The following is an 18,762-nucleotide window of genomic DNA, read 5'->3' as shown; positions in this document are numbered from 1 at the left end:
TTTTCCAGGTAATTCACAACACAGCTGTTCCCAATGCCCTGGCTGTCGATTGGATTGGGAAGAATCTCTATTGGTCTGATACTGAAAAGAGAATTATTGAGGTGTCTAAACTCAATGGCTTGTACCCAACTGTCCTTGTGAGCAAGAGAGTGAAGTTTCCCAGAGATCTGTCCTTAGATCCTCAAGCTGGGTATGAAGCAGACAATTTTCAATACTTGCTATTTAATCCTGATTTTATCACAAAATACATTTTATTAAAAAAAAAAAAAAAAAAAAAAAAAAAAAAAAAAAAAGTAATACTTAGTTGTTTGTTGTTTTTATTTTTAAATCTAATATTCAGTGATAGGAGAAAGTTGCTGTATTGGTCTGGACTCTACCTAAACAAAGAAAAGCAGTGTTTTCCTAGCATAAAAATATAACCTATCTGGTTTACTATTTTCAATATAAAAGCTATTTTCCACTATTTCTTAGAACTAGAATTTAATTTTTTTGTAACTGTACCCTTTCTTCCTTGTAAAATCTGAGAGGGAGGATGCCCAAGACACTTGTTTAATGTCTTCAAGACATGAATATGGGATCTTTCTGTGGTTGCCTAAGCATCCCTGAGAATGCAAAAATCACTCTACAAAGTTAGTACAGAGAGTCCCAGTCTTTCAGGAAGGCTTAGACATACAAATAAGTAGGCATAATAAACTTACTGGGTTTCTTCTTGGTGTGTATAGACAGCTTTCCAAAGCTGTTTTTACATTTTTATTGATATACATAAGCCTTTTTTCATTTATTTTAATACAGAATTTTACTGGGGAAAAAACCCTCCAATTCAGAGTTATAATTTGAAATGGTGTTACTTGTATCTTGGACTTTTTTCCTCCCAAATGAGAAATGCTTAGTGAATTATCCTGCTGATGCCATCCAGTTTGTTTCCAAAGAAAACATTTTCTGTTGGAGAGAGTGGATGAGGTTCCCTCTCTGCTGCTGGTGTGGAGCAGGCTGGGTGCCAACATTTGCACCTGTGTGTTGTAGGACACCTGTACCTGTTCTTAGGGCCACCTTTCCCTCCTGCACACAATTTCTCTTCCAGGTGGTTTTTGAGAATATCAGCTGCATCTGGATTTTGGAGAGCCTGTCCAAAGCCTGGAGAGCAGAATCAGCTCCCCAGCTGGAAAGATCTGTCCTGAGGTTCTGAGTAATGGCCACAAGCATCCATGTACAAAAAAAAGGGATTTTTCTTTCTTTATGGCAAACATGCTCTGCATTGTGGTTGAATAGCATGTTGAGAGGGAAATTGCTGCTCAACTTTGACAGTTTTTCTCAGCATTTCACCCAGTTTTGAACCTTCTGTGATAGAAAGTAATGCTTTAGAACTAGTACTTCTTGAAGCAATTCAATTTGGATTTTGTGGCTGTTAAAAGCAAAAAAAAAAGTTTTGTAATATGTGTAAAAATATATGTATATTTCTGATAAATTTAGTAATGATGCTATTTATGCAGAATGTGAGATTCACAGAGTCCAATTTGAATGGTGCTTCAAATCCTAAGGCATCAAGTCTAAACCATTGAAATGCACATTTTACAAGTCCATAATCAATTTAATAAAATCACACCTAGCATGAGGACTCCTAGTCAAACCCTTTACATTCAGCACACCTATTTACAGACAGAGGTCTAGAAAAACACAAAGATCTATCTGGAAGGTGGAAATATTGTAGAGTAATTGTTGATTGACACGAGATGGACTAAATGAATTAAGAATTATCTCATAGAATGGTTTGGTTTAGAAGAGACATAAAGATCATCCAGTTCCATCCCCCAAGATGGGCAGGGATGCCATTCACTACCCCAGGCTGCTCAAAGCTTATCCAGCCTATTCTTGGACACTTCCAGGGATCCAGGGGCAGCCACAGCTGCTCTCTCATTGCTGTTTTCCAGCTGCTGTGTTTTGTGTTGCAGATACTTGTACTGGATTGATTGCTGTGAGTCCCCACACATTGGCCGAGTTGGGATGGATGGATCCAGGCAAACTGTGCTCATAGAGACACAGATAGCCAGACCCATGGCTCTCACCATAGACTATGTCAACCACAGACTCTACTGGGCTGATGAAAACCACATTGAGTTTTCTGACATGGATGGATCTCACAGACATAAAGGTTGGGCAACACTTCAGTTGTTTTTTTTTCTTTTTGATTCTTTCCATGTTATGTATAGTTATGTAAAAACTGTCCTTTAAAACCTTTTTAAAAATTAATTTTTTCCTTTTATAATTATTTTAAAATCTCCTTCTAATTTTTGTTCTCTGTTATGGATATGAATAGTTTTTAAACGTGCACAAACACAAAGTTTCCGCAAATTATGGTTTTGAGGGAAGAATGTCAAATAGAAAAAGAAGCTCTAGAAACAGACAGCAAGCTGAGCTAGCCCTGTCAATTTTATACTCTGGTTTATATAGACATGTTCTTGATTAAGTTACAAAGTGAGTGAAACTTGCTGTTAAAACTAAAAGGGATAGATCCTCTGTGTCATGTGTCAGAATAGGACTAAAATCAGACTTTTCTCCCACCTCAGAAAGCCTGGAAAAACCATTAGTCTCCTCAGCATGAGACCAGTATTTCAAATGTTATTTTAGGCTTTCCAGGTAGATAGGTGAAATAATAACTTTTGAAATACTTATGCAATGAATTAATCTTTATCTCTGTGTTTTGCTTCTCACCTGACAGATAATTAAAAAGCTTGTGTCTTTTATCTATGAAGTATTAAAAATAAATAAATTCTACACTATGATGAATAGTTCTCATATCCCAAATTGTATAATTAAAGATCTTTCATTTTAATTTGAATATATGAAATAGTATCAGTCTGCTAAGTTTTTTGTTGGGGTTTTATTTGAGATGAAATTGTTAGCTGAGTTCTTTCCTCAAGCTTTACCTAAACCTCAGGACTGTTGCACTGCTGGAAAAACCTCATGGATTTGGGCTTTTTTAGGCTTTTATCTCATACTGGGTGCCTCCAGGTCTTCTCTGGACCACAACTGATGAAATGACTACTTTATTTTCAGATCAAAGCTTTAATATGAAATAAAAAAGAAAAAAGAAAAAAAAAAAGGAAAATCAAAACAACAATTTTTCCCCCTTGTATTCATGACTTGTAGATTATAAATACATAATGAATAATTCAATGGCATTGTTGGAGATGGTAGATTGGAGACACTCTAGGAGTAGCTATGAGAGCTGCAAACATTCCCATTAATCTCAGCATCATATCCATGGTTTTTTTTGGACAAACACTGGTCAGTTGTAACCTGTTGACCTAAGCAGCTCAGACATAGCCTGGGCTGGATTCCTGCTGACAGTCTGTTCTCACAGGGGCAGAAAAGCTCCCTATTCCCTTGATGCCATTCCCTGTGCTGCTATCCTGCTGTTTTCATTCTCATAAAATTATTCTCTTACTCTTCCTTCTGGATCTTTCAAAGCAAAGAAGTAAATAATATCCCATGTGTCACTCTTAGCCCTAAACTGACAGCAGTGGTCAAACCTTGCACAGCCTTCCCTTTTAGCCTGAGAGTTTCAGAATTTTTCTTTCCCCAAAAATGTCCCACTCTCACTACACCCAGGAGATTGCTGCAAAATTCCAGTCAGACCATCTTCAGTGTCCATTGCCTTGGTCTCCAGCCTGTGGGGCTATCCTGAAAAATTGGGTAAAATCAGTTTCAACTGCTTTATATCTGCAGAGTTAATGTCTTCTCCTGAGGATGCCTGATCCTGGAGAAGAAGGATAATTTGTCACAATGCCACAGCAAATTTATCCAAATTTGGTACCAGTGAAGTATCTGAGGCAGCTCCAAAAGCAATAATGATTTTATGTAAAGCTGGTATTGTGCTGCTTTTGGGGACATTTCTCTTTGAAGTCCAGATGGTTCATAAATATTCAAGCCATAAGTGAGTTTTGGGAGAAAGATCCTGAGGTATTTAAATGATGTGAAAACAAGATTTTCTCTTTAGCCAATTATCATAGAGATTGGAAGAGACCTCATGGATCACCTAGTCCAACCTCATAGACCACCTAGTGCAACCTTTTCTGGGAAAAGCACGGTCTGGATGACCCACAACCATGTCCAGCTGCATCTTAGAAGTGTCCAGTGCAACATTTCCTTGGGAAGATATTCCAAAGGCTCAGTGTTCTCATTGTGAGAATTTTTCTTCTTGTCTCCATTTGGAATCTTCCCAAAAGTCACCTGCTCCCATCACCCCTTGCCTTTTCCATGTAAAAAGGGATCTCCTTTTATTTGCAGCCCTCTGTAAAAGCTGGAATGTGGTGATGAGGTTTCTCTTCTTTTCTCAAGAGTGAACAAACCCAGGTCTCTCAGCCTTTGCTTCCATGGCAGCTTCCCAAACCTTGGATGATCTTTGTGTCCCTTTTCTGGATTCTGGATCTTCTCCTGCCTGCCCACACCTAATGCATTCATCACTTTCTGCTGCCAGGAGTTTCACTCAAAACATTATCATCAAATCAAAATGAAGTTGTAGAAAAGTTTTTGTGGATTTAACAAAGCAGTGATAGAATTCTTGGTGTCTAAAACAGGTGAAACAACCCTGTGGGTGCTCCAAGGGGAGCAAAGTTCACACATAATGATCAATATGACTTTATTCAGAGTCTTTTCCCTTTCTTCCTGCTTTTTTCTGGAACAACCAACCTAATAATATTTTAATTTCTTCATGATTCAGCACAAGACTAGAAATATTTTGGAAGATGAAATTTCACCTTTGTAAAATAATTTTTTTAATAGGGGAAATTCAGGGAAGTTCAGTGTTTGGAACTGTGATCCCCCTTGGCTTTCTGATGTCTGTAATCCATGCTGATAAGCACTTAAATGAGAAAGATTAAGTTTTATCTCTTGTGATAACTGTGTTACTTGAAGGAATGCTTTTCACATGGATTTCATGGTTTGTTTTCCTTTGTCATTTTGGACATTTTGTATTGTCTAAGATAACCAAGGGGGAGATGGTTGAGTTTGCTGTTATCCTTTATGTTCTCAAATGGAGAAGGACAAAGGCACTGATACAGCAACCACAAAATACATTTTCACAGAGGAGAGGAAAAAGTCTGAAGGGGAATGCTGTGAGTGATGCAATCTGAAGTGCTATTAATGGCACACCAAGCATTTTCTCACCTGTTCCTGTGACCTCTGAGGATAAGACTGGCTTGCTCTGAGGTTTTTTTTTTGAGAGTATGATTTTTGGATGTTAAATTGTCTGTTACAAAATATGTCAGAAAATGCCACAGAGATTTCGAAAGACACAGTAAGTAACTCATGAGAATTGGTGGATTTCCTACCATTAAGGGATGGCATGAGACAGTGTGCAATATTCTGTGGTCCTCATCAGATAATTTAGGATAAACACAAGCTTAGGCTAATTATTGACATGCTGTCTGTTAAACCAAGGGATGTCTATTAAATGCAATGAGAGTTTACACATATTTAGATCTTGGTGTTAACATTTTTTCAACAAGTATGGGCTTTCAATTTTTTTTTTGTTTCTGATGGACCTTAAAGCTTTTTGAGAAGAACATCTGCTGCTTTTCTCTTGTAAAGTTCCTCTGCATTTCAATAGAGAAATGGCTTTTTATAATTGCCAAGAGAGTCCTAGTAAGAATTTTGAAAACATGCTAACTAGGCCAGAAATCTTGGAGTGTTTGGGAGCTCTTCTTGGCACTGGGGGCAGCGATGACCTTGCTGAGCTGTTTGAAGTTTAATGCTTGGTTATATAAACTGCCTTTAGAGCTTAGCCAATTCAGCACTGCAGCATTCACAAATGTTATACACTGTAAATGATTAAGCAAGTATTGAAGCACTAATCTGGCTAAGCACTAAGCTGGGTTACTTATGTGAGCTTTCAAAAAAAATAAAAAATTTAAGAATTTGTCAGACTTAGCTGCTTTCTGTTCCCACCACCCAGAGGAGATGCAGATTTCACAGGTCCCTGAGTATCTGTTGCTCCATGCAGGTTTTCCCAAGCTTCAGAGCTCCTAAATCCCAAAGGTGCCTGCATTCCCCCGTTTCCCTTTGAAGATGAATATTTCATGTAATGAAATTATAAAACAGAAATATGAGTTTAGGAAGTACAGAAACTTCTCTGAGATTAGGCCTTAAACTCTGTCAAGTTGATGTTTTGTACTGTAAAAACAAAAAGTTGGGCACTTAATTCCTTCATCTGACAGGGGCATGGAAATTAAGCAATGGAAAAGTGTTGCATTTTAACTAAATTATCATTATTAAATTACTTCTTTAGCTATAATATATTTAACAGAGAATAACTTTCCTGGAGTAACTCAATTTGAAAAAACACTGTTCTTGAGACAGCTTCTGCCTGAATGTTTGCAATTCTCAGGATTGGAGAGCATATATGCAAGTTTTAAAGTAACAAGAGGTTTGGAGATGACAAACATTTTAATTTTTAGTGCCTGTAATTTCAAAAGTTGCTTACTGGAAGGAGTTTGTAGGTAGAAAATGAGTGTTTGTGTGCAATTTTGGACTCTGCCACCAGAGTTTATGAGAGAGTATATCCAATTGTTCATAAAATTGCCTGAATGTAGAAGTGATCCAAAAGATTATAGAAACCAATTCCTTCCTGATTTACAATGCAAGTTTTCATAGCTCAAAAACTAGAGAAGTTTGAAAAGAGAGATTTTATTCCTCAGAGCAGAGGAGAAGTAGTTCTGATATGATAACAGTTTTTTCCAAACTTTTGAGGAGCCTATAGAATTGCTCATTGTAGTCACATCTGATAGCACAAACTGATAATTTCTTCCTCTCATTTATTGACTTCTAGATTCACATTTCATAATTGTTCTTATAAATTCTCCAATTCATGTCTTCCTAAATCTGATCACTTCATTTTTATTGTGTTCCTACTCTTTTAAAGGCTAATATTCAGGGAAAGTTACTCAGATTATATTAAAGGCAATTCACACAGTTGCATTTCCCTAAGGTTCCCCAGTCTCCAATCTATGGAATCCAGTTTATGAAGGTTGCCAACAGGTTGGTTTCTGTATATTCCACTGGTCTTGTGAAATTCACTCAAATTAGATTAGATTATGAACTCCTGAAAATTGTTCACTATACTTTAAATTATGAGCTGGACTTGTGCCATGACAAGTTTTAAGGGATGAGCATTACTTTCCATGAAGCTATTCCTGTCAAGGGGCAATCATGACTGAGAACATGAACCACAGATTTTCTGTTTTCTCCCTGTTCATATCAACACAATGAAAAACAGGAGGATTTTTGATCAAGGGACTTGCAGTGTTGAACAGCAACTGGTTTCAGCAGAAGATAAATGAGATAAACCAAAGTAGCCCAGTAGTTTATGTCCTCACAGTTGGATAGTGGCAGGAGAAGGAAAGATAAAAGAAGGAATAGTTTGGGAGTTGCTGGGAATGGATATCAAAACCAGCAGCAAGACCAGAGTTTAAGGTGAGGGGCTGGCAGGCAGGTAAAGAGTCTCTGAAAAATCTGAAAAATAATCTAAAAACCTTTGAAACTCACTAGCACACTGTGAGTTGTTCTACTCAAATGGTGATTTATATTTATTTGAGAATAATTTAATTATTGTTCTGTACTGCTGTGGAGTAACTGGCATAAAAACAACTGCTCACAGTGATTTTTAAAAGGTAATAAAACATTTCAAAGTGTCACAGTGAAATATTTCATTCCTAGTTTTGATCAACTGGCTTTACAGGCAGATTTTGAAAAATGTGTGCATCTCTTCTCATGGTGTTGCAATATCTAATAGTGAGCTTTAATATCTTAAATACATTAGTGCCTTAAGATGTTTAGATTTAAGTCTAAATTTCCTGCTTCTTTAGTGGTAGCAGTTTGGGGATGTCTAACAAGTTTTGTGTGAGTTTGTTTTATTAAAATATTCTTAGTTTTCATTGTTTCTGTTACATTTTTATACTGGCAAAATATCCCCCACTGAACACTAAGACTTTTATCTTCCATACTTAACCCAATATGATGTGTGATGCATATATTAATTTTACAGAAAGAAATATTTATTCATGGACATGTTATTAAAGATATGGATAATAGCATCCTAAAACTGTATTTTTAATTTATTTTTTTAATATGAAACGTGGCTTCAATTGCTGGACTTAATCTATATAGTCCATGAATATTTTTTTTCTGTTCATTGAGTTTGACTGGTTTAGGTTTTTAAACAAAGTGTCAATTTCATAAAAGTAATAATGGTTATAAAATGTCTCATTTTTAAAATTTAAAATATTTTAATGCAATATACTTAAATTTAATTATATCTGTCAAAACTACATACTTTGTCACAAGCTTAATAGAGATAATCTTATTGTCATTATTCATTATTAATTTTATGGACTAAGCACTTCAAATTCTTATCAGAGGGAACAAGCATCAGGAGTAAGTAGTATAAGAAATAAAAAGGTATTGACTGTGACTCAGGCTCCAAGTTGAATGAAAAATGAGACAGAAACAGCTACAAGGGAGTTCACTTAGAAAGTGGACAGTGAGGGCAGTAATTGCTGCAGAAGAGATCAGCAATCTCCAAGTTTATTTGGTTTTGTAGGTTTAATTGCTATTTTCTCATTAAGTATTGCTCTTCCTTGATGCAATTTGTCTTTGGAGGGTTTGTAATCCTTCCTAGGAGATTACCACTGGTTCCATTTAGATCAAGATGTCAGAAGGCTTTTTATTTCTGTTTTATTGCAGTTCAGAAAATCAAGTTTCAGAGAGTAGAATTCAAAAGTGTAGCCTGTGTTTTCAGGTTTGGTCACCCATGTAAATTTTCTGTGTTTGGGTGCCAAAATTCTTAAACAGAAACTGCTCTAATGCCATGGGGAGCTAGCAAGTCATTTAAATTGCTGCTTAACAACAATTAATTTTCTTTAGGAATTGCTTCCCAGCACTGGCAGTTTAGCTGGGTGAAGGTTTGGGAAGAGCCTGACAGGAACCTCTCGCCTTTCTGCTTTTGTAGATTTTGCACAAGGGTGGGGCAAGGTTGCAGTCCCTTGTTTTGGAAAGGGAAGGGACACATCTCTTTCTGTCTTGGAAGTGATCAACTGTTTTCTGGACCTGATGGGGCACTGATAATTTTGTTTGGTTTTTTGATTTGGGGAGTGTTTTGTTTTGTTTTGTTTTGTTTTGTTTTTATTTTTGGAAAAACTTGTGTTTCAATGAGAGCCAAGGGAGCTGGACTTCACTTCTGTATGGCTTCTCCATAAGCAGGTTTTGCAGCTCAGGAATCCTTGATGGAATGGTTTTCATTCCTGAAATCAAATGAACATTATTTTTATGCTTAAGTAAATGTGCTCAGAAAATATATGGGAAGCAGAGTTCACTTCTCAGAGAAAAGTAAACATTTGTATCACAAATATGACTTACAGCCTATGAATTTATATTCTTGGATCAAAATTCATACAAAATTCAGGAGGGAGACAAATATTTTAAGCCTATCATGTTTCTCATGTGTCTACATAATCATGTTTTCTCCTGTGGCTCTTCTCTTAAGTTCATGCAGCACTTTATCTTCCTTTATTATGTTATATATTGTCATTTTTATTTGTCTTTGAGTTTCTAATAACTTTTATTTCCCACCACTTCTGATCTGTTTCAAGCCTCCTCGTTGTTCCATTTTATTACCTGCCTGTGTTTTTTCTTCAGCTTTCTGAAAGGCCTGTGCATTTCTTTTCCTTTCTGCTTCCTCTTTCCTGCCCCTTTTCTCAGCATCTTGTTTTATTTGGGACTAGCATTCAGAGTCAGAAAATCCATGATTTATGGATAAAATTAAACACCACAAGAGAATCAGAGTTGGCAGCAGGTGTGTGAAAAGAGGAGGAATTGCAAGGAACTTGTCCAGCTCTGGGAGGAGGAGGCTGTGGTGGAGAAAGAAATCATAAAAGTAAATTTTTTAGCTTTAACGGAATATATTACTTCTTACTAATGGGTTTGCAATGGGATAAAATGTTTTCAAATAGCTGATGAAGAGGAAAGAGAGGTGCTTTGTTCTGACTAAACTGCCTTTACTTAAAATTTTCATTAAAATTGTCTGTTTTTGCAGTGCTTACCAAAGTAAGAGGAGCAATGATTCTTCCTTTCCTGTTTAAAACTGATTCACACCATGGAGTTTGCTATAGGGTTAATAATTAATATTGCAACACTTAACCACTGTATGTCATTTATGAGGAGCTTGATCAGCCAAAGCTTTTTTGGAGTTGAAAGAAAGAGTAGAAAAAAAGGAAATGGGTGTTTCTACTACTCCATACATTTCTAAAAAATCGATATTCACTGCCTGAAATTTTGGAAATCATGAAACACTTATGTCCTCAAAGGCAAAAAACAAAAAGCATGAGAGAGTATTTTAATCCTCCACCAGATAATCAGATGTATAAATTATCTTAGTTTCTGTTCATTTTTGTTTGGTCATTCACACTTGATAGGAACTGTAAATTCTGTAACCTCTTACATGTCAACAGTTCTGATGTTTCCTTGCTTATAAGAAAAAGAAAACTTGTACACAGCTATGATAGAACTATTCCTTAAACAGTAATTGTTTGCCATTCAATGCCTGTTTTCAGAAAACTCTCTCAGACTTTACAGGTTTATCTTCTACAAGAAAATACATTGAGCTTTATGGTCTGCTCTGAAGAAATTTTATAAGGTTTTTTGTTATGCAATTATTATTATTTCTTCTTTTATAAGAATTTTATATTTTTATGGTCAGTGTAGAACATTTGTAAGAAATATTTGTCCAGTGATTCTGTACTTATATTGTTTTACTTCAAGTGGATTTTCATTTGCATATATTTGTACTGTTTATTGCTTTTTAATTGATTTTTTAATAACTTTCTCCACATTTCACGATAGAATACATGAAGCTTTTACAGCTTTAAATGGTGCAAGTTTGTGTTGATCATGACCTAATGAAAAGTTAATGCAGAAGCCCATTAAAATTACAGAGTTGCTCAGAAATAAAAATAGTGACAGGACTAACTGCAACCTGAGTCTGTGAGTTTTAATCCATTGACAGTTTCAACTTTATACCTATGAATAGTAGTAAAATGAAAGCCAGTTTTTAGAAACAAATCTATTTTGTCATTCTTCTTTTAAAGAACATAAAAAGAAGTGTCTAATATTTGCTGCATTGTTCCTGATAAGGTGGATTTATTTTAAGAAGTTTGAAAGAGTTCGGCTTTTAAACCTGGTGTTTGCAGAATTTTTATTTTTTTTTAATAAAAGAGAATTATACTTGAGTTAATGATCAGTTTTCTTATGTGCAGTGTTCTAACTGTAATATTTAATATTTTGTGACACACTCTCAACTTGGCTTCCCTGTTAAAGCAGTGTGATGAGACAATTCAGGCAGTGTGTGGTAATCTCCTGAATCTTCTTTAGCTCATGAATATAAAGTTTCATCTGGATTCTGATGTATGTTTAATCCAATGAGAGCAGGATAAATTGTCTGGCCACCCACAAACATGCACAAATCCAAAGAATAAGCATTCATTCATATATCTATGCTTAGAATATGGGGTTTGCTTCTAGGATATCCAAAATAAGGATGGCTATTCAGTGTATTTTTCATTGGCAGGGAACAATAAAGATGATGAAATCAAAATAAATTTTTCTACATAAATCTCTTCATGTACATCAAGGTTTCTATGTGCCATTTTATTTGGATTTTAATTTGAACTTTGATCAGAAAAAAAAACCAGATAAAACATGACTTTTTTTTGTCTTTAGAGAGACTGGAGTTGGGACCTTTGGCATCTTTAATTTGATGCTAAAAGTAGAAGCAAGGGTCATAATTTATATGAACCAATATTGTCTAAGAACTGAATCAAGAATAAAATAATTAGTTTTATGGAAAGCTTTGGGGCCTCATCCAGGGCAGCAGTTTCTGGTGTCCCATCCTGCTTCTCCTGTCAGCCTGGTTTGTATTTCTCACTGAAGACATTACACAATGGGATTTTACAAATCACAGAAATTATAACAGCTCTTCTTGCACTGTACCATGTGTGGAACTGGGGCAAAGTTGCCTCTGTAATGAGTGCCAAAATTGAGGTTTCTTTGGACTCTGAATTCTTGGAAATATTATGAAGCTCTTTCAAAAATATCACATTGTTATTTCAGTGTGATAAATGTGGTTCATGGAGAAATATAAGAAGGGAAAATAATTTCAGGCCTAGGCAGCAAGGTCTCCTTGACCAGAGGGCAACATGCCCTGCACTGGAGTTCAGTACTGGGAGGACTATTGGATAAAAAATTGAATTTTCTGAGTTGTTGTTCCATATACTCAGTATCAGTCATCAAATCTCAGTCAGCTATGAAATGTTCCAACAGGAATTTGAGATTTGCCAGTTCTATGTCAGCACTTTCCAGGTAAAAATATGCAGAAAAAGAGGTAAAGGTGTTAAAGATGTGCTGGTTAAACATGACAATCAGCTGCTCTGGTCTGCCTTTTCAGTAATTAGAGTGATTCAGCTACAAAGGATTGTTATTCACAAATTAATTATTGTGGTCAGATGTTATCCTGTGACATTTATGATAACTACTATTGATGGAGACAAAAAAAAAAAAAAAAAAAAAATTTAAAAAAAAAGTGGCATTCAGTTACTGTTTACCAAAAACAAATACTTCAGGATTAAGGAGTGTACAGCAAGATAAATAATGCTCCAAAGCTTTTTCTCCCTTTTGTCCTTCCATCCTTTTCCAAATGTTGTTGGCTCATAATTTTGTGGTACTGTAACTATGTCTATCATCATCACTGTTTATTTTTTTTATATTGTGTTGTTGGTGATTATAGAAATGATCAATAATCTATCTTTCTGCAATGATTATTTTAATGCCAATTTTTTTTTCCTGTCTCTCTTATCAGTATATTTTGATGAAATAAAATGCTATTAATTGTATGAAAGGGTATTAAACACAGAGCATCAGGAGATGTATATATTATGTTCTGGATGTTTTCTAATAACTTTTATTCCAGTAAAAAGGTCAATTCATATTGCTTATGCAAAGAGTAGGGAAAGTTATGTTTGTTTATGCAAAGAGTAGAGAAAATTATGTTTGTTGCTTATTACTTTAAAGTTTGATATGTCTTTAGTTTAAAATCTGGAGGTTGTTTTATTAACTGAAGTTCTCCTTTCCTTAACACTGACTGGGCCAACAAATCTTAAGCAAGCAGGGCTTGTCCTCCATCCACTTTCACTGCAGCTGGTAATAAGGGACCCTGTGGTGCTGGTGTGTTGTCACCATAATTATTCTCAGGAGTCCCATAGCAGTTCCTCTGTCAGCCCATGCAGTGGGAAATATTTTAGCTGGCAGTTTCTCAAGGGTGAACATTAACCTGAGTTCTCTCCCTCCAGTCCCTAATCAAGATGTCCCAGGGGTGATTGCACTGACTTTGTTTGAGGACTACATCTACTGGACAGATGGGAAAACCAAATCCCTGAGCCGTGCCCACAAAACCTCTGGCTCAGACAGGCTCTCCCTGATCAACTCGTGGCACACCATCACAGACATCCAGGTGTATCACTCCTACAGGCAGCCTGATGGTAATTATTCTGTCTCTGCTTTCCAAGCAGCTCTTTGATGCATTTAGCTCAGTAGCCATGTGCTAAATGCATGCTCATTTATCTGCAATGATTGTTTCTGTTCTGTTTCAAATTGTGGAAGTTTTCAAATTATCATTTTTAAACATAAATCTGTGATAGTGTTTTAAACACATCAGGTATTAAATCCATTGTTCAGTAGAGAGATAATTTATGTGCTTAAAAATTAACCCAAATACTGACGGAAGTACAGAACTATTCAGTTGCATTAAAGTACAAGTTACCATTTTTAAGAGGGGAAGAATGTGTCATGAAAACTTTTATCCTGATTCTTTGACAAGTGTTAATATTGAAGAAGAATACTGCTGGACTGAGGAAATGTCAGAGAATGTGAGTGGTATGATTGTGTCTTATCTGCTGATATCCCTATAGCTGAATTGTAACTGAATGCTATTTGGCAATTGGCCTAGATAAGCTAATCTTTTCTCTCATTATATATTTTAAAAAAATTAAAAAAAAAATAAAGCTTTTTTTTTCTTCCACTCATTCTTTCAGTGTTGTACTTATTGCCATGGTAGTAATTAATTTTTGCATACACCAGAGAATAGCTTAAAGGCAAAAGGAAGAGTTTTCCTCCGCGGGTTTTTGACCTGAGATATTGCATCATGAAGACAGTACACGGAACGCAATTTCCTTCCTCCAAAAAGCAAACACCCCAAAGTGTGCTAAGGGTTCTGATCCTCCTCCCCTGTTCTGTCCACAGTGTCCAGACACGTGTGCACGCTGAACAATGGTGGCTGCAGCCACCTGTGCCTGCTGGCCCCGGGCAGGCAGCACTCCTGTGCCTGCCCCACCAACTTCTACCTGGCTGCAGACAACAGGACATGTCTGTCCAACTGCACTGCCAGCCAGGTACGTGTGCCTGCCCCGCCTTATCCCACCCTGATCTGCCCTGCCCTGCCCTGCCTTGCCCTGCCCTGCCCTGATCTGCCCCACCCTGCCCTGTCCTGCTCTGCTCTGCTCCACCCTGCTCTGCTCCGCCCTGCCCCACCCCGCCCTGCCCTGCTCTGCCCTACCCTGCCCCGCCCTGCCTCGCCCTGCTCTGCTCCACCTTGCCCTGCCCTGCCCTGCTCTCCTCTGCTCTGCTCCGTCCTGCCCTGCCCTGCCCTGCCCTGCCCTGCCCTGCCCTGCCCTGCCCCGCCCTGCCCTGCCCTTCCCTGCCCTTCCCTGCCCCACCCTGCCCTGCCTTGCCCTGCTCTGCCCCACTCTGCCCTGCCCTGCCCTGCTCTGCCCTTCCCTGCCCTTCCCTGCCCCACCCTGCCCTTCCCTGCCCTGCTCTGCCCTTCCCTGCCCTTCCCTGCCCCACCCTGCCCTTCCCTGCCCTGCTCTGCCCTTCCCTGCCCTTCCCTGCCCTTCCCTGCCCCACCCTGCCCTGCCCTGCTCTGCTCTGCCCCACTCTGCCCTGCCCTGCTCTGCTCTGCTCTGCCCTGTCACTTTGATAAAAGCTTTTGGACTGTTCTAACCAGACAATTAATTGGTTTATTGTTATAGTACATATGGCCTTTAAAATATTTCTTAGTAATCTGATTTACTAGTAGCTCTTTTTTATTTGAGTAGTGCTAATGACCTTTTTTAATGTTCTATATCATGATGCATGATAATGATTTCTAGCATTAAGGAAAATAGTTTTACTCCTAATTTTTAGAGAGCAGTGGCCATCTTAATAAGAGGTACAATTTCACTCAAATAATAATTTTATTTAAGAGACCTGCCCACTGCCTTTCTCAGTTTCCTTAAGATGTAAATAATTTTTAAAATGGGGAATTTCCTACCAATTTCCCCACCGTATTTAGTTCTCAAATTTGGCTTAAAAAAATAAAAAAATAAGGTACTTTAAAAAAAATCTTAAGTCACGTTACAAGCTTATTCCACAGTGAATTTATATACTAAGAGTTGACTGAATGGCTCTATTCCAGTCTAATTAATTCAGTGGTAGTATGAGTCCAAGAAAAAGCATCACATTTTGGATACTTGAGGAGCAATATTTTATCACTTGTGGATTCTGCATAGTGGAGAGCAGAATTATGTAAAAGAGGCAGCTTCAGACAGGAAATTAGAGGTCGACATTGCCTATTCATCTTTTTTTTTTCCAGGTTTGCAATCTGTTTACTGTTTGATCACTCATCAGTCTGATAGTTTCAGATACAGAGATCAGTGGCAAAATTTTGTTTCTCCTTAAGATTTTCAGATGATGCTGTCAAATCAGAGCTACTCCTATGATGTCATCATTTTTGACAGCACAGCCACCATTGTCTATTTCTGATGGAAAGGAGTCAGATGGTTCATAAACTGATCTTTCCTTTTCAGGCCATCCTGTGGTGGCTCATCTGGCATGAGAAATTGTTTAGTACAAATGCCATTAGACCCCTGAACACCAAAACTGCATCCATTTAAGACCCATATGATCCTCATCCTTGATTTTGCAGGGTTTTGTCTCCTCAGTTTAGAAGGGAATGCAAATATTTTCATAACAACACCTAATACTTAATACCTATTTCCTGAAAATAACTTTCTGATGCCATTCTGGCAGCCTGAAGTCCCTTGTGTTGAGCAGAGCAAGTAGGAAAGACAAAGAATGACAATAGTCTGAGTTTCTGTTTGTCTCCTGCCTTTGGCAGCCTCTTGCTGAGCCCCTGTGAGCTGCAGGTCTGTGTGGGGCTGTAACAGCTGCTCTTCAGCCCAGCCTGTTACACAGCAAGTCCCTCAAGGTGGTACAAAAATTATGTAGTTCCAGCTATAGGTTCCATAACATAAATGCCTTTGAAATCCTGTTTTTTCTTGGCAGAAGAGATAAACTGAGCTAAGACACTAAATTTAATATACCAATTTAATACAGTTTTATTGAATAATCAGTGGTTTTTAAAATGTGAAAAAAAAATTGACAGTGACAGAAAATGAAATGTCTTGTCCTTCTAAAACTCTTGGTTTCCTTCCTTTCTGTGTTCATAGAGACATAAGGTAGGAAAACCAACATTTCTTAAAAGCTGAATGATAATCTACCCAGATTTTTCTCCCTGACCTGAGCCACATAATGCACTCAGTTTTTACGTTTAGCCCTAGAAAATTGCTTCAATTTGTACTGTTTGTTTTGTTTGCATTCCTCTTTCAGTCAGAACAAAGGTGTAGTCACCTGAGTAGAGAGTAAATGCCCAGCCTTCTTACAAAGGATTATTCATTTTTCTCTACAGATGTTTTATCCTTTTAAAAGTCTGAAAGGCTTTACATTTGGTTTGTTCATTTAATTCAAACAATGTAAGCAATACTGTACACAACACCACACATTAAGGCTCTTTTCTGTAACTGGGGTTGTTTGGGTTTGTCTGGAAAAATGATGTTGTCTGCTTCAACAGTCTACAAAAGCTGAGAATTGAAGTGTTTGCCTTGAATACGACCTTCAAGAATGAAATCACAGAATGCAGCAAAATGCAATGAACGGTTTGTGTTGGAGCATTGCAATCCAGCATAACACAGTCATTGAAATGACTGTGATTTTTATCAATTTGGAAACCTCAGTGCCAAACACCTCCAAATTAAAAAAATATAAAAAATCAACCAAAAAACAGAAATAAACCAACATTTTAAATACAAGTTTTGTAAGATTAAGAGCCAGAAATTACCAATGCAACCACGCCAGCAGCAAAGCTGATTTTCATAAACTGCGCTATTCCTGCTTATAAATAAGTAAGTAAATAAATAAAAGAACGTTAGCATGAAAGCTTTTCTTCCTGGTGGCCTCTCCTCTCTGCAGTTCCGTTGCAAAACCGACAAGTGCATCCCGTTCTGGTGGAAGTGTGACACGGTGGATGACTGCGGGGACGGCTCCGACGAGCCCGCCGAGTGCCGTGAGTGCGCGCCGCCGTCGGGGCCAGCTCAAACAGAATAAACCTTATACATGAGTTCAGGAAGAGGAATTTTGTGGGCACTTTTGTGTGCTGCACTCTTTTATGTTCCTTGATCTCTGGGTTTTTTAAGGTCTTTGGAAATAATGCGTGTTTTTCATCTTTCAGACCTTTGCTTCATCCCGGTTATGTTGTCGCTAAAGATTTTAATTTTGAAGCTGTGCTCTGAGGTTGTGGAATTCTTTGCATAAATATAAAGTTCTGGCAGGTTTATTTGGGTTTTTTCCCTGTGTAATAAAAATGGGGGATTCTAATCCCCTTTGCTCGTGTTTTGTTGCAATTATAGAAGTTTACATACACGTTATTATTTACTGCAGTTTTCTGCAACAACAATGTTCTCCCTGTGAACTTTGCTTCCTCCTCCCTTAAGCTTATATTTCAAAAAAATATTCTATGTGTTCTGCAATCTCCTGGTTAATTAACAGTTAATTTGATTTTTTGGTATTGAAATCTCTCACCCTTATTTTTGCAGTTTTATAATTAGTTCTCTTTTCCTGTTTCAGAGGACTCTGAAGCAAATTTTAACACTTGTAATCATTCTACATAAGATTTTATTTTAAGCTACTCCATGTTTGTATATAATATTACTATAGAGGTACATAATTGCTCATTATTTCTAATGACAATGGTGGGAGAAGGAATAATGTTAGGCCTTTCTTGGGAAATGGAATTACTGTGGGATAGGGAGTTTCTTAAAAGCAGACTTGAACTCAAGCATTTAGATCCAAAATTACAGGTCTCTGTTGAGCCCTTGGTAAGCTTCAACCTGCAGGGGGTTCTCACTCTGTGTCATTAGCACTGTAACTAGAGCTGCACAAATTAAAGATATCAGACTTTGAAATTAGCCTTGCAGTCATGTATGTACCTTGTAATTGCTAATATATACTCATATTGAGTTTATAAAGGAAATGCAAGTTTATAGGTAATTTTGATTAGTCCATAGGGTAAAAACAGCCATAGTAAGACTTTAACCATTCCTCTGGTAGTATTCATAAGCAGTTTTGTCTTTTCCCAGCGGAATTCAGATGTCAGCCAGGACGTTTCCAGTGTGGCACTGGGCTTTGTGCTCTTCCAGCTTTTATCTGTGATGGAGAGAATGACTGTGGGGACAATTCTGATGAACTGAACTGTGGTAGGTGCTTGCATGCACTGCAGGCTTCAGAAACAAGCCAAGCTGGTTTAAATATCATGTTTCACACCCCATCAACAAACAGCATTTTTCT

The 18,762-nt window shown here is 37.4% G+C and overlaps 1 protein-coding gene across 1 annotated transcript in view; it reads left to right on the top strand.

Annotated features, from left to right (window-relative positions):
- LRP1B (LDL receptor related protein 1B) overlaps positions 1-18,762 on the top strand; it is a 608,586-nt gene that overhangs the window by 515,434 nt on the left and 74,390 nt on the right. Inside the window, exons 59-64 of the mRNA XM_079310839.1 lie at positions 9-190; positions 1,950-2,149; positions 13,395-13,583; positions 14,344-14,492; positions 17,389-17,482; positions 18,555-18,671. Of these exons, the coding sequence (XP_079166965.1) occupies positions 9-190; positions 1,950-2,149; positions 13,395-13,583; positions 14,344-14,492; positions 17,389-17,482; positions 18,555-18,671 (931 nt within the window). The remainder of the gene's footprint in view (positions 1-8; positions 191-1,949; positions 2,150-13,394; positions 13,584-14,343; positions 14,493-17,388; positions 17,483-18,554; positions 18,672-18,762) is intronic.

Source organism: Erithacus rubecula, assembly GCF_903797595.1.
Source record: "Erithacus rubecula genome assembly, chromosome: 8".
NCBI lineage: Eukaryota > Metazoa > Chordata > Aves > Passeriformes > Muscicapidae > Erithacus > Erithacus rubecula.
Note: the sequence above shows the minus strand (reverse complement) of the source record. Positions and strands in the feature narration are given on the sequence as shown.